Source organism: Anser anser (genome assembly GCF_964211835.1).
Source record: "Anser anser genome assembly, chromosome: 3".
NCBI classification, from domain to species: Eukaryota; Metazoa; Chordata; class Aves; order Anseriformes; family Anatidae; genus Anser; species Anser anser.
In genome coordinates, this window is record NC_139722.1 from 83257037 (window position 1) to 83277538 (window position 20502).

General features: G+C 36.8%; 1 protein-coding gene across 10 annotated transcripts in view; it reads right to left on the bottom strand.

The window, feature by feature from the left end:
• Positions 1-20502, bottom strand: part of RGS7 (regulator of G protein signaling 7) — a 277417-nt gene that overhangs the window by 72707 nt on the left and 184208 nt on the right. For all 10 annotated transcript variants that reach the window (XR_014582074.1, XM_083830287.1, XM_083830285.1 and 7 more), the window contains 2 exons: positions 14779-14885; positions 4247-4298 (listed from right to left, as the gene is read on the bottom strand). Coding sequence is in view for 9 of the 10 variants with exons in the window: in XM_083830287.1 (XP_083686413.1) it covers positions 4247-4298; positions 14779-14885 (159 nt within the window). In the remaining variant the exon portion in view is untranslated. The remainder of the gene's footprint in view (positions 1-4246; positions 4299-14778; positions 14886-20502) is intronic.

Genomic DNA, 20502 nt, shown 5'->3' on the forward strand with positions numbered 1-20502 from the left:
CAGTTATTTACTGTATTCTCCGTAACCTACTAAAATTCTGAAAACTCACCCATTTCTAACTTCTCTGGGAGAAAGGCACGCACAAAAATTACAATGCTGAAACAGCATCTTCTTGCAACTATATAGATGCAATTGACTGTTGTCTTCTAGTAGTCCAAAACTCTTTTGCATTTTAAATGATCGTGGCACTTTCAAAATCTTATTCTGACTCTCCTTTGAGAGTCTTTCTTTTTTTTTTTTTCTAAATGTATAGTCAAGAGTAAGAAAAGGACTGTATATTACAGACACTTTTGAGTCTAAATATCAGCAAAAGCAGATGAGAAATAATGAATAAAAGTTACAGATTCTCCTTCAGAACCTACACATCTGAAATTCTTATTCTCTTATTCTCTAATTCTCTTACATTGTCACAAATATTTCCCTTTGTTTGCTTAGGCTTAAGCTTGAGATTTTCAAACTCAAAAACAATTTGCATTTTGTTGTGAATGGAATTTTCTCCTAACCCCTCATATTTCTTAGTTATCTCATTCAAACAAGAGAATAGTAAGAATTCAAACTCATCACATTTGCAGCAGTTGTGTTTCACTACATCTCCAAGAGATTTGGATTAATCCCATGAGAGCTGAGGCCATATGTACATGGAATAATAATTTCATATGTGATATTATATTTACTCATTCTTAGATTAAATGGATTTAACAAGTGTCCATCTTTAATTATATCTCAATGAAATTAACTGTTTTTAATCTGCTAGAGAAAAAAATATGTTAGTAAAAAAATCATATCTACAAGAAAAGAAAAATGATTATAGGTAGGTAGCAATTAAGCCATTTGCTTCATTCATTTCCAGAGCCTGTTTTTTGAACTGAAATCTAATTCTATATGTTACAAAAACAAATTTTAATTCAGGAACATGGCTTAACAAACAGGAAATTCAAAGTGACTTGAACTACACCATACTTAAAAAATCAACAAATAATAATACTAAAAAAGTGAAATGTGCATATTTTTATTAATAAAATCCCACTGAATCCAATGGGGTTCTGCACAGAACAACATGTCTTGTATGGGTGGACTTCAAGGTATATGGCATTAAAATGGTTCTTCAATAGACAGAACCAAAGAACCCAACATTTAAAAAAATATTTGTAATTTGAGGCATTTATCCTGACATATTTTATGGCATGATTTTCAAGGGAAGGAAAAGGAGATTTTCCACAGTTTGTGAATATTAACATTTTCTTAGTAGCCTCAGAATGACCATCTGATCACTGTTTTGATAGCTAAAATCATAGCCAAAGGCTATACGATTCCACGTTGACGTACAGTAAATTAGTCCAAGCTCTGTTTTTGTCACCAAGACACAGTGCTGCACTATGGCTTAATTATGAGAAGTATCCTGAAGTTTCTTGAAATTATGGAAGATTGTTTGTTTGTGTTTTTTTTTTCTTTACATTTTCCTAAGATAAATCTTTTTTATGAAAATATGTAATATTAAAGTCTAATATGGGTCAATAAATGATATTTTAGAGAAGATACTAACTTATTTTACAAATATATAAGGATATTTCCTTTTTAGTTAGCTCTGGTAATAAACTAACACATGCAGTACCTCAAGATCATTTAATTTCTAGTTTAATTATTTTTCTGGCTGTATTCTACATTCTGGACAGTAGCCCAGCTATGCTTGAGTAATCGTAAATGGTTGGGTATAATTTTTAAATTAAAATAAAATTTTAGTGTGTTTTCAAAGACTTGTAAAATTAGGTCAATGGCAAAGAAAGTGGTTTGCTTTGTTATTAGCTTTGATAAACGAAGATTACAGAGGAAGCCTATTTCTTACTTGCTTGCTTGCTTGCGAGACTCCTAATGCCTGCCAGTCATTTGTTTTAGGAGGTAGAGATTCAAGCTTGTTCTGGATATGTCCATTAAAACAGAAGCACAGCACAGTACAATAATACATGACAAGTACTAAATGCATTTATGTATCTGTAATTCTATTTATTATACTTTCTAGTAAGTAACAATTACTGTGAAAATCTGCAGAACCTTTTTGGAGTGTGTTTGGGATGGAATTTAATATCATCAAATTGCTTCAATCCTACTTTAGATTTACTTTGGATTTTTGAGTATTATACATTTGAGTTTTCTTTACTGTTGTGATGACCATTTGTTTACAACAGATATGTGATCCTTTTTGCAAGGAGCTTGTTTAGTTCCCTTATCTTCCTTCTGTTTGTATGCAGAGAAAGCTATCAGTAAAAAAAATAAAAAATCCTCAGGCCACAAGGCAAAGGCTAATTTCTGGGACTGGGAAGAGGCTAACCCAATAAGAATACTATTGAAAAGTTATTATAAAAAATTACTTTCCTGTGAATGCTCTAGCCTTAGCCAATTCTGGCAATTCACAGCTGCCTTAAGTAGATCTAGTGTAGGCTGTAGGTAGGTGACTTGTAGGCTCTTGATTCCAAAGGAGAAATGACATGGCAGGGTTAGGATTTTCCCTTCCTTCACCTAACTGCAACAGAAGAACTTAAATTCACCAGTGGAACATATTTTACAAGTCTTATATTAAATCTCAAAAGATCTCAAGCCAGTACATTTACTGCTCAACACAGGGAAGAATCTGATAGCAAATTAAATTTTGTGTTTCTGGCATGAAAAAAAATGCATAGATTATGTAAGAATTCTGTTCACTGACTGACTAATGTATATAATTCATTGCCCAAGCCAGTGACTAGCTGTGACTAGAAAGTTTTAGTTTCTCCTAATTTAGATTAAAGGATATTAATAGAAACTTTCTCAACCTGATCTCAAGTTCACAGCTGATAAGTGCATGCTTATTTATTAAAATTCTCCCAGTAATGTCATACACACTAGAGCTGAACAACTCAATGTCTCTTAAAACCACAACAAATTACTTTCTGATCTTTAACATATTAGAAGACTATATTGAAGTGTCCCTTTGAGGAAAGCAAATAACACTTTCGAGGGAAGAAAAAAAATTGCAATAAGTGGTAAATCAAGCATTTCTCCTTCAGAGATTAATTCCCTTGCATGGAGTGGCTGATCACTCAGATGCAGTATGAGTGAATCTTTGCTCCTTTGTAGCTTTTGATAACTACTTGTTGGACATCTTCACTTATCAGCATGTTATAAGAAGAATGAGCATTTTTCTCATTCTATAGAATGAGGCACTCTTTGCAAACTTTACATTGAAGGCACTCATCTCTGCTGAAAGTCTCAGCATGAAATTGTTTTATTTAGCAACGTATTTGAAATCAAACTAAGTCAGCTCCAGAAAAGCAAGAAATGTCCATTGGAACCATCCACCCTTACACTGATCCCTGGGGTCTTCAGCTTCCAAGAGCTGAGGTTGAAACCTTATTACAAGTGAATACCAACCTAAATTTCCAAAAGGCTGTAGACACTCCAAATTTTAGTTTTTGTAAAGATAAGCTATCATGCACATGCTTATGCCCTAAATAAGTGACCTGGTCTTCAGATGAGCTGAGTACTTACAGTCTGCGCTAGAATGAACAGGAGACAGTTCATAGATAATTCCTTTTCTTGAAAAATTAGGTCATTGTTTGCTGTACAGAGGCACCTAATTTTAGTTACCATTTTTGAAAAGCTTAGCCTAAGGCTTTTTGCAATACTTTAATACCTATTATGTTTAGAATTTCCAAAGTACACATAAATAATTATAATGTATAAATTGTGAATAGAAATCCACAAAACAGGGAAATAAATAAGGTATTTTCTAATACAGTTCATATTAGAACCATATTAGTTTTCATAACAAATACTTTTTTTTTTTTTTTTTCTGTTGTTTGTCAGAAATAAGAGATCTAAACTAGTTACATCTTTGGGTCTGAATCTGAGAATAACTATTACACAGCTATCAATAAAATGTTCTCTGCTTCCCTGAGATTTTGTCACTGTAAATGATTATACTTCCTGAAGGAAACAGAAAGTGTAAATGGAAACGTAGGTTTTGGTGCACTTTGAGGCTTCTTCTTTTTTTTTTTTTTTCTCAGAATAATACCAAATCTGACTCCCACTTTAATAAACTTTGAAAAAGGTAACAACACATTTGTTTCAATATCAGCAATTTTTGCATAGGAATTACATGACATTAATTATGTTTTTAATAGTGGGATGATTAAACAAGACAGACTACAATGATGTGTTCATTCATATAATACATAATCCCGAGAGAAATAGGAAAGATTTCCACACTGACCATAGTCTGTGTTTTCCGGCTCCCAACAATTTGATGGCCAAAAATAGGGTGTCTATAGACAAAAAAAAAAAAAAAAAAAAAAAAAAAAAGTAGGGAACTCAAGTTAGACAATGCAAGCATTATACAGTTCTTGGGTTGATACTGTTTTTCAAAATCAATTTACATTTTTGGTAGATCTATTATATTGTTAACTTGACAATTTTGAAATAGGCATCAAAACAGAAAATTACTTTTATACACTCCTTTATTGCACTAGTTTCAGAATGGCATTGAAGAAGAAGAACAAAGTGTTCTTCTTATTTTTAAAGGTAAGGGAACAAAAAACACAAGGTTAGGTAGTGAGGTTCTTTTTCATCTTCCCTAGCAACACACCTCTCACATGACCTGAAGAATCAGTTTTAGAAGGTGAAAAAATGGAACATATTTTGGGATACATTCAGTTCTTGATTTTGAAGAGTTTTCATCAGGGTATATTAATATTCAGTACTCTTTTCTATGAGTTATTTGTTTTAAAATGCCAATAAACACATCCTATTTTCACAAAGTTATCAAAGTTATTTTCATTTGTGGAAACCTATATTTTTCCTAATTATTTATCAAGTGTCATTTAAAATATGGTATCTGAATTGAAAGCCAAGAAAAACGTCAACAACTATTTCAATGCTATGTTTATTAAAAGACTGTGAAATGCATTGTTAAAATATTTCCCATCTACAAAATAAAGAATATGACAGTCTAGGCATTTTTCACACCAATAACTTCCTTTTTAACATACTAACTTTCTTGCAAAAATTTAAAGGGTTATATTATTTTATGCCTAGTACATTCATATAAATACAAACACAAAAAATATATATCATTTGAGAAGTTCAATTAATCTAATTAAACATACTGGTCTGTGCAGTATTTCAAACCACAGGTACCTCCTTAGGTAAACCTTCTGGTTTACTCTCTTTTTCCTATTGTTTTTTCTCAAACATCTTCCAGGTGCACAAACAGAAACCTCTCTTGCTGCCCACTTCCCTCAGATTTGTTTTAATGTTGATATAGAAGTCAAGAGGACTGAATGGTGACACATTCATACCTACTGTCAGGTTAAACACATATTGTGAAAAATCCATCTCTATTGTAACAATGACTCATCAACACAAACAGCTGCAATTTAGGATTTGCTACATACTAAGTAACAATGAGCTAACAGGTTAAAGATATACATTAGAATAGAAATAGAAATATAGAAATAGAAATGGAAGGGAAGGGAAGGGAAGGGAAGGGAAGGGAAGGGAAGGGAAGGGAAGGGAAGGGAAGGGAAGGGAAGGGAAGGGAAGGGAAGGGAAGGGAAGGGAAGGGAAGGGAAGGGAAGGGAAGGGAAGGGAAGGGAAGGGAAGGGAAGGGAAGGGAAGGGAAGGGAAGGGAAGGGAAGGGAAGGGAAGGGAAGGGAAGGGAAGGGAAGGGAAGGGAAGGGAAGGGAAGGGAAGGGAAGGGAAGGGAAGGGAAGGGAAGGGAAGGGAAATAAAATCCCAAGCAAACTTCAAAGGCTGAGAGAAGTTTCTTGCCAGTTGTTTCTCACTTTGTAATGGAGGGGTAATAAGACATTCTTCCTACCAACTGCTCTTTCACCATGCCACCAAAATCAAAGTGACTGATATAAGCGCAGATGTAAACAGAAAGCAAACTCCTAAACAATAAATAGCAACACTCAACAAATCCCAAAGAAGCAAGAAACTAAATAAAATAAAATAAAATAAAATAAAGTAACCATGCCAATCGTATAAAGCACAAAGTTACCATCATTTAAGTTTTCAGAGCTGGGAGGGAAGAGCAGTCCTTCCTTAGGGGCTTAAAGTGCATCTTTAGAGGGGCCCAAGAAGGAAAGCATAACTACATCACTGTCCTGCTAACAGTAAACTTAACCTGTGTTTACATGGGTTCAAGCTGAGCTTAATGAAGAAGAATCCAGTGAGGGGGGATACCGAATATAGCATATCCACTCAAGCAGGTCCTAAACTGAAACTGGCTGGGGCTCAGATGTTGCTTGTGGGGGAGTAGCAGCTGTGGTAGAGGACATCTGGAGAAAGGTGCAGGGGGAGAGCCTTTCCAGAAGTAGAAAGGCAGAGTTCTTATGGTTGTGGGAATACTTGCAAAATTCCTCATAAATACTTCAGATTTCTCTTGAGAAATAAGATATACTCCCACCCTGATGAGATTTGAAAAATTAATTGTGTCTTGTGATTTTGAGCCAATGCCAAAAGAAGATCTCTTGGCAGAGAAGGTCTTCTCAGGCAGAGAAGGTCTCTTGGGAAGAAAGTAAACTAAGGGATGAAGAGATGGAAGGGAGATCACAGTTATTGAAAAAGACATATTAAATGTTAAATTACCTTTAGAGGAAAAGTATAATGACAGACTGGTAAAACCACACTGGCAATTTCCAATCAACTAAACTCAGAAAGAGATCAGGCAAAAAGCACAAATGAATACGTATGCTAGTAAGTCTAAGCATCCCTGCACCACCATCCCTCTGGAGATAAAAGCAGAGGAGTAAAAACAGAACATGAGTTTTAATTAGCAAAGTACATAAGCCATAATAAAAGGTTTCATAACGTGTTATAAGATAAACCAAAAGAGGAAACCCACCAGAAAGAAAACATTACAACATGGGAAAGGGGTTCAAGTAACAGTATAGATAAGTACAGATGATTATTAGATGTCTCCCTTATTTGAGTCTCTGAAAGGAGGGAGACTGTGAAAGATAAGAGTCTTTCTGCCATGGAATTGCAGGCAGGCGTGAGCTCTCCTTACTGAGGCTCTGACCTAGGCAGGCACAAGCTGCCTTCCAGCTGCAAGCTGTGGCCCTACCTGCATGGTGCTCGGATGCATTTAATGGGACCTGCTGAGAAGTGTAGCTCAACAGCTCAGACACTGCAATGTGGCTGGGGCTGGCATCCAGCCAGCCAACTCCTGGTGGGAACAAGTTCGAATCTGCTTGCAATCAGCTCCATGAACATGCCCAAAATTAATTTTGACATGAAGATAAGGCTACAGGGCAAAGTACAGGGAAAAAAAAAAAAAAAAAAGAGAGAGAGAAATATTTATATGACGTCAGAACATTCAAGTTAGAGGCCTGATGAAATACACCACAGAATGCTTAAGGAAAACTGTGCATTTTCATGTGGGTAAGCTGTGGGTTCATTTGTAGAAAACAAAAACCAAGCCAAATAAACAAAACAACTCCTGATTCTGCAGCGCTGAGATGCATGCATGTGTGTGTTATAAGGGGAAATTTGCTCTAATACTTCTTTCTCTTCTATCTCTAATTCTCTAATAGCTATGGAGAACCAGTAAGAGTTATCAAAAATACTGGATTATCTGCATGATATTTGAAAGGGGTGCAAGTTATCTGAAGGGTAAGTTATGCCTGGAAAAAAAAATTCATTCAAATTACCTCTGAAACATGAGCAGTTATTATGGAAAAAAAAAAAAAAAAAAAAAAAACAACACAGAAGGCAGATGAGTCTCAAAAAACTAAAGGAAAGGAAAGATCTACCTTTTGCAGAATGGGGGCAAATGCTGAAATTTTCTGGATTCTTTCTACATCTTTCTAGATCTAGTTTCTAGATTGAACAATTGTCATACAATATGCATTTGTGAATTCCCAAAAGCTAAATGTAGAACATACCTTTATTTCTTAAGAACATACTAGGTCTCTGATGGCATAAAGCCCTTACTACATGAGAAATAAACAGTAGATGCAATGTATTTTGACCAAAGAAAAGTACCATATTGCTTTCTTACTAGTAAATAAAGAACTATGGTATCAAAATTAGACAGGTGTTCCAAAGCATCTACAGCTGCTGATAAAGTTGTATTCAGAGAGAAGGCAAGCATTATTCACTTTCAAAGCAGGAAATGGCATTGGTGGGTGATTCTACGCAAAAATCCATCAGTGACAAACCTGTGTGTAGTTGAAATGACTGATGTTTTCCCAAGGGTGTATTCTACATTTTCTTGCTTAACTGTTTGGTATAAACAGTCATAAAGTTCCGATTTTAATCTACCTTACCATGTGTCACACACACTGGTTAAAGTGGAATACTTGATAAATTATAGTAATAGAAGTAAATCTCCCGGCTGAGAAAAGACCAGGGGAGAAACCTCATCACAAGACTCACACAACAGTACAATTCAGTTATTAGAAGGATACATTCTGTTTTTGGGGAAACATGTTCCCAGGAGCTGGCTAGGTTCCGTCATGTACCAAGCGGCTTCTTGCTGCCTTCGCTCTCCAGGAGTCCATCCTCAGAGCAGCCTCCTGCTCCCCAGCTGCAGTACCCCTCAGCCCTGGTGCTGCACAGGCTCCTGCCTACCTGCACAGGCTGCTGCCTGCCTGCACAGAGATTTGCAGTGCCAAGCACTCCCATCAGGCAAGCTAACAGCGACCTTACACAAGGTGACAGAGAAATCCATAGAATCTTTTACTCCAAAACCCCAGTTTTCCAACTGATGAAGTCTGGAGTATTTCTTTGACCCTTACATATTTTACAAGACTCATGTGCCACAAAATACGTGGCTGCCTCTCCCAGTTCTATAATGTGAGTGCTGAGTTCACACCTTTTCTCTTCTGTTCCAAAAGTCTCCACACAATTTCACAGTCAAGATATTTAATAATCGCTCAGAAGAATTTGCTGGAGAGGTTATCCATGAAGACTGTGGAACAAAGGATTTATCTTGTTCAACAAGGAAAGATTAAGAAGTAAGAAAAGACCAATAATAAGACCCCAGGTCTCAAGGAATGAGTTTAGGAATGAGTATAGGAAGAGTGTGCAAGTGAGAAAGCTGGATCCTCTTGTCTGATTAAAACACTCTCACAGCAATACAAGGAGGCTCTGCCCATGTAAATAAACTCTATACCTGGACAATGCTACCGAAGCTTGGTTTAACTACTTACAACTTATATATCCAGAGTACACTGTAGAATTATTATAACATCACTTACAGTATCATATAGTCCTATAATACAAACATTATACAACTATGTGCCTTATTTCATGATCTAGAAACCCTACAAAGGTAATGATTGTCCATAGGAGAGTTTCAGGCATGGTATAAAATGTTGTAACTCAACACAACCGTTTTCTAAGACAAGATTAGAAAATATGAACTTTTGTGAAATGTAGAAAACCTGAATTTTACTTTTCCTCAGAAGAATGTGAAGCAGTTCGTCAAGAACAAGTATTTAAGAGAGAACATTTGTCATTTTGCCATGACATCCCACTTATAGCCGGAAGGAAGGTGGGTGGTAGAAAGGTTTGGGGAAAGTCAAGTACTGTTTATCAGCCCAGGCAGAAATAATGCTGCCAGATTTTATCAGTACACACTAATAAGGCACTTTGTTTAACTGCATCTGCAATTTGAATAAGCAGCCAGTACAAGTCAGCAGCTAGAGAAATAAGGCTTACCTAGCATGGCATGTGCTATCGTGGAACCACTTAAGTACTCGGAACAGAACAAGCTGTCACAAGGTTCATTATGACCATTGACAGCACTAGTTTTGAACTCACAAATGCACACTGTTTCTCTTGAATTATAGACTTATATTGTTAACCGATGCTAACCGCAGAAATCCATAAACCTTCTTTTAATAAAGTCACATGAAACAAAATCCTGCAATATAGCCCCTACTCCACACTAAACAAATTGTGAGCAGTGGCTGCTATGCATGGTGAGTGATCCTGTGATAAAACAAATAGATCTGTTTTGGCTCTACCATTAAATTAATCAATAATAATATCTGAGCTTATGAAACAGCCACTTGTAAAAATCAGCCTATCAGCTTTTATAAAACATGATTAATTTCTATGCATTAAACTGCATTACTGAAGAGGGAAATCATTAAGCATCTTTCAGCTACCCTTGGTTGATATTAATAAGAAAAGAATTGTTTCTGAAGCTGCTCCACTCCATGAAATCTTTTAAAATCCAATTACTGGGATGGGGGAGGGATATTCAAATCACACATAAACCTTTCTTTGCACATTACTGCAGTTCTCACAGGCACCAGGGAGTCTTTACAAACTGCAGAAATCAAGTATTTCCTAAAAATAAGTTATACACGACCTTAAATGTCTTGTATGATGGATGGCAGAATTCACAGACATTCAGCTTTACATTCACTGCAGTTGATGCAAAAATCTTCTGGTAAAGGAAAAGGTTAAGAACACTGGTCTAGCAATATCAAGCCCATACAGAAAGGAGTGCTCCAGTGTTACCCTGAAATTATTAAAAAAGAGGTTGAGAAAGTTGGAAACAATGAAGATTTTGGCTCTGTTTTCTTCTATCTTGGAAAGGGGATGAGTGTGCAAGGCAGTGAGGTGAAAGTGTGTCTGAGCAGAAAATTTAAAGAGAAAAAAGGGCACTGATAAAACAGTCAGGAAAACACACGGTTTTGAAATGTTTTCCCTCTTTGGAACCTAAACTGCACTTGCATATACAGTGTGTGAGCTGAAGAGACAATTAATTAGTCCTTGTTCCTGCAATTTCCAAATAAAATCTGCCAAATTCTGGGTAAGATAACCTGCTTCTTTTTTATTGCAAAAACCTATCTTCCAATAAAATCTTTCCCTCAAGACACAGTAGATGATCCAGCAAAGCTGTGGATGGTAGCTGGAGAGCTGTGATATTCAAACACACCCTAAGGGTTCAAAATGGTCACAGAGACTCAAGACTGAGCCAAGGAGTGGTTAGCTGAGCAGGGAGACTCAAAGTGATGTTGGAATTAATGTAATTCCCCCTAACACAGAAGGATCCACCAGAATTCTTGCTCTACATTATTTTTCAGCAAAGATGTTAAAAGATCCCTATAGTGATTGCTACATATTTTTATTTCCACTTCAGGTATAGAAAAAACAAGACCAGAAAGGTTAAATGCATTCATCCAGAAAGCGTTCCCAATGGAAGAACAGAAGATACCACAGATGAAATCACCTTGCCAAACCCATGAGTTTTGCTGCTAACTTCACCAGACTTGTTTTCACAACAAGAAATTTTGTTCCCATTTCCATACTTTTTCTCAGCTATGTGTGCCTTTCAATTTAAAAGTCATAAAACAACAGAACCTAAACATCACCTCTGTAAATTAGCTTACATTAAATGGCAAGCTGATCTCATAAAAAAAAAAAAAAAGAAAAAAAGGGAATGTGATTATCACAAGTCTCAAGTATCCTAGGTTTAAGTATCTCAAGTATCCTTTGTTTAAAGACAGAATTTGTTAGAAAACACTATTTTCCACAAAGAATGTTGAGAAGCCTAGGATGAATGTGCAATTTGTAGAAGAAATCACTATTCTTTTCCTGGGAGGCTACTACAGAAGTTTAGCAGATGAAAGGGTAAATCAGGCAAGCATTCCTCACCAGGTCAGCCATACTATCACCTATATGGATATAAATGTAAGCCACTCAGTGAGTAATGCCTGGCTCCAGGAAGATCTTTCTAAGGTGCATCTTGCTTTTCTTATTTGGGCCCCTCATACGTATGTGCCTATGGGTAGAGGAGGGTAGGTAGTAGGTATTCATCTCCTTCTTTAGCCCAGGGCTTAAATTACCAGGCAAAGGCAATGTGGCTGTTTAGGATGGATCAGAAAATATCATTAACCACTAACCCTAAGTTTCTGCTTTGCTTTGTTAAGGCTAGCAAGAAATCACCTATCTGAGTAAGGAATGTAATATTTAGATTCACCTCCTTTTGAATTAAATTGTTATTGCAGAAACTGACCTATTTATACCCAAATAAGTCAAAGAATGATCAAGGGTTTATTTATTTATTTAGTTAGTTAGTTATTTTAAAGCCACATTATTTAAAAAAGCAGTTACAACTACAATTTTACATCCCTCCTGATGGCAACAGTAATAACTGAAAAAGCATAATTTTGCCTGTAAAAGGGCATTTGTGCAAAGGAAGCACAATCTCCACTGCTTTTAGCTATTTCTATACAACAGCAGCTTGTTTAAAACAAACTGGAAGTAATTTTACTGTCAGGAGGGAATGCGTCATCCTTTGGAACATGAAAATATGGAGAACATTATTGTAGCTAGCCTGTTTTTTGTAGGTCAGGTCTTTGTATTGTAGGTAAAGATTTCTCTGCAGGGATGGCCTCTGAAGTTTTCAGTTCTGGCAGCTGCACTGTTTTCTCTTTCTATTAAAATATCTAGATATTTGTGAATCCTGTCGATTACTCAGGGGGTCCTGTTTCTGAAGCCTTTGAACAACTATTCTAGAGCAACATTCACACATTTACAGTTAAACCTTTCTTCCCTATTGGGTATGTTATCTTCACCTTCCAACTTAACAGCGTCAGTAACAGATTTTATATTAGCCTTATTTTGGTACAGAATATGGAATTTTAATGACAAATCTGGCTGGTACAACTCCAGTTAACAGTATGACACCACTATAAATTGTTTTCTTATGGCATACATCAACAGCTAAAATTACATTGTCTTAACATTGTTAGCATAGTAATAGCAATGCAACAGCTATGCAATGCCACAGAGCAGCAAACTGTCAAAGTACTGCAGGTATAAAACAAGCAACACTCGATGAAAATATCTTATTTTGTATGCATATGTTAAACAGGTGCTAAATCCTTAACTTACATAAATCAAATGACATCATTTCACAGTCTAACCCTAAGTAAATCTTCTTGTCCAAACGTAGGCTATAGACCTCTCTGAGGAAAGCCTGTGATAGGGTAGCTGCAGTACTCTCAGTTGTTTACTGTGCAGTTAATTCTCATCTATACTTTCCTTCAGAAGAATAATCATGCTAGCAGGGGTGCTGGTTTCCCATGTTTGAGATGCAGCAGGCCAGTAGCAGTGCAGAAGTCAATGACCAGCACCCCTAAAAGTATGTTCTATTCTCTACAAAAGGAAGTCCTCAGCAGTGAGCCCTTTCACCCACGTGCCATCCTTTCTTATTTATACTGAACACTAAGGAGGATGAAACACCATGGGAGGGAAAATTTTTCTTTCAGATCCACTCTCCAGGATCAAAGGTGGCTGGGGAAGGAGGTGGATCTGGGGAAGGAGGTCTGGAGTGACTTCTTTTTGTATTACCCATACACAGATATAACTGTCCTGCTATAACAGTCCTGCTGAAGAGCAGGGTTTTTAGCGCTGTATGAAACACAGGATCTACACATGAAGATATAGTGATATTATAGGCATGTATGCAATAAACATTCTCATTCTTACCAGAGTGTTCTGTAGATATTAGTTATAATTGCTAAGATTATTTTTTTTTTAGATCAAAATGCTTTCTCTTCCTTTATGTGGATCTATAGAATAGAGCTCAAGCAAAAATACTGATGAAAGTATTGTACAGCAATTTATCTAATACAACATTTTAGACTATGTTTGATCTTCAATGTATCTCAGTTTTGTTCTGCATTTGAAAGATCATAATCTCAGTTTTATTTTATTCTTTAATGACTCCTTATTTAACTGTTTGTTTTATTTTAAGACAAATAATAGACTTAAATATCTATAAAACAAGAGATTTTGTCTGATCAGATCAGAGCAGGCTTCCTGAACTGTGGTATTCGTATAATCAATTTCATAGTGAAGACCATCAGATCATTTCAAAGCAGCAAATACCTTGGAGCAGCTGTTGGTGATATCTGCCATGACCACCACTTAAGAGCAATACAGAGTACAACCACCCCTACTGAAGGTGGCACATGGTACAAAAAACAAAATGATTTCTGCTCTAGGATATATAATCAGATAGTGTGCAGAAATTTTTTTTGAGTCATAAGTGGTGTTGGTCTGTGAATTTCCAGCTTGCTATTCACTATTAGAAAATCAACACTTCAGTTCCCAAGACCTTAGTTTGAAATCTAACAATAAAATACAACTACAAAGGTATGTGAATAATATACGTATAGGTAGATGTGAACATATAAATACATATACAATGAATGTTCCTTCCAGCTTGTTCTGAAGGCTCTGCATGTGCTTGTGATATTCAATGAAACAGACACATCAATGTAGAAATGTGTTTGCACTTGTTCAAAGAACACAAAGTACTTCAACACTACTTTGTTATTATAAGGAAATCCTCACATAAGAAAGAATGTATGTATTACCCTTTATTTTAACATATTTCTACTATATGCTTAACAAGAAAAATACCTCCCCGTTTACAAATTAAGGCTATGTTAGGAATCAGAGTCAATAAGATCATTTGATTTCATTTACTATACTTGCAAAATATTAGATGAATTTATTTCGTGAGAGATACTTTCACATTAAGCCTTATCATGCTTACCAAGCACATTTTTTTAGGGATCAAAAAGGCCACTATCATCTTAAGAGAAGTTATTGTCTTCATTTACTAAATAAAACCCTTCTACATTTTTCACTTTAAGAGGAATTACCACCATTTACTAGGTTACAGAAGTATGGTTACAATTTGCTATAAACCTTTGTTTAAAATGAGCCTCCATTTGTACAAGTCAAGAACATATTGAAAACACTTACCTGGAATCGATAAAAGGTGCCATCATCCTTTAGTGTTAGAACATGGTCTGAGATTGGAAAAAAATAGCCATGTGCTGCCATCAGTGTTCCCAAATGTAGAGCTTCCACTGTTTGAAGAATAAAAGAAAAGAAAGAGAAATTTAAAAACTTAAGCAATTTCTTTTAAGCAATTAAGTTTTCTTGTTCAGATTCACCCTACCTCCTGCAGATAGCCACTTGACTCTCATTCTAGAACCTGGCATCATGAAAGCACTGTCTTCTTTTGTGTAATATAATGATACAATGAAAATGTTTACTGTCCTTAATGAACAGATATTATATGTCCCATTTGTAGCTGCAGTTCCACTACTCACATCAGCATTAGCAGGTGGCTTCTGTGACGTTCACACAGTTGTTTTGAAGGTGAAAACAGATACAATTTTTATCCTGATGGTATAACCTGCTTTTCCTCTTCAGAACAGTTTCAGATTACATGACATTAAGATAGTTGATTCTAAATGCGTAATAATAGGCTCCAACTGTATAATAGGCTCACTAGCTTTACCAGAACTATAGTTAAGGACAGATTTCCTTAAAAGTTTCTCATTACTGGAAAAATGAAGGATCACAGAATGGTTGAGGTTGAAAGGGACCTCCGGAAGTCATCTGGTCCCTTGCTCAAGCAGAGCCACATAGAGCAAGCTGCCCAGGACCATGTACCCAGGTTCTGCAGACCTCCAAAGAGGGAGACTCCATAACCTCTCAGGCAATCTGTGCCAGTGCTCAATCATCCACACAGTAACAAAGTGCTTCTGGATGTTTAGATGGAAACTCCTGTGTTCCAGTTTTCGCCCATTGCCTCTTGTCCTGGCAGGCACTGAGCAACACTGGAAAAAGTCTGGCTCCATTTTCTTTACACCCTCCCTTCAGGTATTTATATCCATTGATGAGATAAGCCCCTGAGCCTTATCTTCCTCAAGCTGAACAGTCACATCTCTCTCAGCTTTACCTCACATGAGAGATGCTTCAGTCTCTTCATCATCTTTGTAGCCGCTCTTTGGACTCTCCCTAACGTGCCCATTCTTATCTTGCACTGAGGAGCCAAGAACTGGACACCATAGTTGAATACATCGAATTTACTGAGTTGGAAGAGAACCAAAAGGACCACTGAGTCCAACTTCTGGGTCCACACAGGACCACCAAAAAATCAGACCAGATGCCTGAGAAAGTTGTCCAAACATTTCTTGAACTCCAGCAGGCTTGGTGCTGTGACCACTGCCCTGGTGAGCCTGTTCCAGTGCCCAACCACCCTCTCACTGAAAGAACCTTTTCCTGATATCCAACCCCAACCTCCTGTGTTGCAGCTTCATGACATTAATTCAATTCACTTTAGTGAACAAAACCAAAGTATGTAACAGCCAGGATTATACACATTCTTTCATTTTCAGTCCCTGAAGTCTCTTACTCAATATTGTCATTATTTAGCTTACAACATCAGCATTTTATAGGAAGAGAATGATATTAGTTAGCCATGCTCTTGCTGCAGTCCTACCAATTCTTCACCATGTTTATTTACCAACATTGTTACAACTCCACTACATATCAATAAAATAGCTGTTCACAGCAATTTCTGCTGTTACATTAAATATTTCCTAGCATAACCTACTAATACAGCTCTTTAAAACATCACAGTGGTATCTAAAGAGATTTCAGTCACAGCACTGTCATGCAGAAAGAAATGTGAGTCCTCACACCTGTGTTCCTTTTGAGGATGACAGAACCAGGGATTCATTTCTACTTCACCCGTTATCACTTTGGAAATGAGGATGAAACACAGATGTGCTTTTTTTTTTTTTTTTTTTTAAATCTGAATTTCATCAGTATTCCAGAAAATTCCTTCTTTCACCCATTTGCTCACCTAGGGATGTTCAGTGGTACAGGAAATCCAGGAGGCAGAGTGGCAGAGTGGGGCATTTTCAAGCTACCCCAAAGTCAGCAAGCATATGAAAGGAGCAAGAGAGGGGGTCTGGATAGTAGTTCATTGTGAGCGCAAAACGCTAGCAGGGTTTATTCAATATCCAATAATCCTTGTGATCTCTGTGTTTGCCAAAGTCTGTGGTCTCTTATTCCCATCCCTCTGTCAGAGCCATTATCTAAGAAAATGCAATACCCTCTCTCTGGAAGTGAACTCTCTGACCTACTATAAAATGCCACAATCCTGTTAACACACCTTTTCCAAACCGCAAGTCTGCAAGAAAACTCCCTAACTGAAGGAAGTCAGTTGACTCTCTCCCAGCACCTGGGATGTGTGTAAATTCATACCTGAACTTTAACCTATTTAGCCTAAGCCATATATTGTTAGCCATCTACTGCAAGCCACTAAAATCTATTATCCCTTGGATAAGACATTTAAGTCAACACATTCTGTAGTGAGTCGCTGAGGTTCTTTTCATTTTTGTTTACTTTGTCTACTTTTTTAATTTTATTAAGCTTTTCTTTGTTCTTCACACTGCAACTTATAGCCAACTTAAAAACTTTATTTTTTTCAAAAGCATTTATGCTTTTCCTGGTTTCTGAATTGTAATATTTTTCAAGAGCACAAGAAGTTCACATTATTCCCCTTTACCCATGAACCTTTAGACAACATCTGGGTTGCCATGCCCAGGTGGGAATACCACATCCACCCCAAGAAAGACATCAAGAAACTTGACTGAATCCAATGGAGGGTCACCGAGATGGCTGGGGATGGAGCACTGCCCTGTGAAGAGAGTCTGGGGGAGCTGGGCTTGCTCAGACTGAAAAATAGAACTTTTTCGGGGGTACCTACCAACAGCCTTCCAATAACTAAGAAGAGATTTCCAATGACAGAGCCATGATCTTTATACAGGTGCATGGCAATTGAAAAAAATATGAAAGAGGCAATGGTGATAAACTCAATCAGGGGTGGTTCTGACTTGACATGGAGAACTTTTTCACCCTGAGAACAGAGAAGCAGCAGAAGAGGCTGTCCAGAGAGGCTGCACAGTCTGCATCCTTGGAGAGTTTCAAGACCCAAGAAGCTAAAGTCCTGGGCAACCTGCTTGTCTTCCTGAGATATTTCTCAACCTAAATCACATTACAGCTCTGTGACTCTAAGTGGGTCAAGCAGAAATGGAATAAAGAGCAGAAAATAGGGATGGAGAAAGTTGGAGAAAAGATTATTTGAAAGCTCCTGACAGAGCAGCCTATAATCCTGGGAAGGTTGGTTACAGTAGGAGTAAGAGTTCATATTTCTCTCACTTACTGCTGAGTACCTTATCCTGTACCCAAGTGCATAGCCACTACTGGTTCTCTACGGAGAAACAGAAATGGCAGAAGACAGAAAAAGCAAGCTGGCCTTCTCCAGGCAATTCAACCAATTAAGGTCACCTAAGATCTGAATTATTCCTCATAGCAGCTCATGTCTCTTCTGCTATGTATTGATACTAAAGCTGTTTTACTCTCACCTCAAGGATCTCATTCAGTGAGGATGAATCTACACAAACTCAGTGTTAAGGTATTTCTCTGTCCCTCTACAGAGCTAACACGGATGAATAAACTTGTCATATTTCTTCTTTTTTCTTTCGGGTAATAGACAATTTTCATTTTTTATGACTATCAATCCAGCAACTTATTCTAGCACTGCATAAATAGAAATGAATAAATATACCTTTTAAATAGCATCCTAAGATCCACTGTAGCTCACACCTGAGGATGTGAGCAGCATTTATGTTATTAAAGGAACAAAAAAAAACATGATATAAGAATAAAGATGCTAACAGAACCATTCACTTGATAGTATAAAATCCTTTCAATTGGTACCATCTGACAATGGGGCAACTGCAAAGCCAAAGCATCTTCAATAAGGTTTTGCACAGAGATTGAATAACCTATAAACCAAATATGGCTCAAACAGGTGAAAAATGTCCACAAAAATGTAACTGGTGAATAACGTCTACAAAGCTGTGGCCCTGTCTCCCATCAGACTGGCAGAGGACTTGCTGTTCTCTGCATAGCAGCAGTACAATTTCCATATGGAAACCTCAGCTCTCTGCAGGTTTCTAATCTCCAAGCAAGAAGTTTTCCAGTGTATTACAGACACAACAAAGGTAACACTTAGATATACATCTCAGTTTGCTAAAATCAGACCGAAAAAAAAAAAAAAAAAAAAGTAGAAGGATTTAGGAAAGAAAACCATGAGCTTGAAAAGAAAATGTAGCCAGCAGGGGACTAGTCCCACATGCCTAAATGCCTAGTTCAGTTCAGACAGCTTCAGTATTCCCCAGCTCTTCCTGCATATGGAGTTAGGGGATTTTGACTTAAAGAAGCACCTTTCATCTGGAAGAATGGCAGAGGGAGATTAGGAACACTAAAAACTCCTATGAAGTGCATTATTAATTAAATAAATAAAAAAAAAGCCTGAAAAATACTTTTAAAAATAAAAGTTCTGAGGTAGGAGTAATGTTCATTCATATATATTCAGAATTAAAATTCCAAAAATTGGAGGAACATAAACTAAATGAAAGAAGGTGCTGTTTTTTAGATGGCAAGTGTACACAGACAGAAATGTGATATGTACACCAATATTGTTACCAAATATTTAGTCACTGTGTCTAAGAATATGCACTGCATATAAAACTACATTCTCACACCCAGATAGCCTCACTGAGAAGGCATAATTCAAACCACAATCAGCTGCTAAACAATGAATAAAAACTGCAACCAGAGACACCAAACAAAAATTTGAGGGAGGAAAAGCCTACATATGTGTAACTGGTAGAACAGAGTGGACTTCAGCTTTCTCTGTTATTGACTGTTTGTTTTGGAGATAATCAATTGTCTCTGAACCAAGGTTCCAGGAATACTTTCCCAGCAGTGACAGTGCTGATAAGTAGAAAGGCATATTCAAGAAACAAAATTACCAGAACTACAGTTTTAATTACTAGTAGGTGAAAAAGGACAGTCTACTGCAGGAGCTGCAAGTTATAATAGCTAACAGAAAAGAAAAGCCTTAGCTGAAAGACAGAAATACCTCTTTATGAGCCCGATTCATTTCAACAGGATATGAAATATTTTGAAAAAAAGTCAAAATGCTGCTGTGGGTGTCATTTTGACTTTTAATGTTTATGCTATTGCTGGGCTAAAAGCTGAGAAGAAGTTTAAAATTTCATGGTTCCCTCTGCTGTTGAACTTTATTTAGCTGAGTGGGTGAAGTGAACAACACATGTACATAGATTGATTAGCAATCATATTTGTGAGAAGTAATACTGCCCTGCCATCTGCTATGCCATTACAAGGAGAGTGATCTTGATGGATTAAATGCTAGTCATTTTTAATATACTTTGCTATAAGAGAGAGACAGACATTTTCAATGTTCTGGGACAATGCAAACCTGATGAAATCTGAAGAATGAAAAATATACCCTGGTTCTTGAGTTTTCAATTTATTTTATTTTTAAACATAGCTGTTTTCTGTTTGCTGTACTAGCTCTTGTACAGCTTGGATGACTGTTTGTTCATCTCAAATTGCAGGTTATAGTAATATCAGTAGAAGAAGTTGTTTTTTTTATGATATCATCCACAAGGGAGGACTAAAGAGGGTGTATTTTTCCCTGTTTTTATTTGGAATGAACACATTTTTCTGCTTTGAAACTCCTTAAAGGGTATGATTTCAGTGATAAGTGTGGATTCTGCTTCTTCTTATCCATCTTAGGGCTTCAGGTGATGT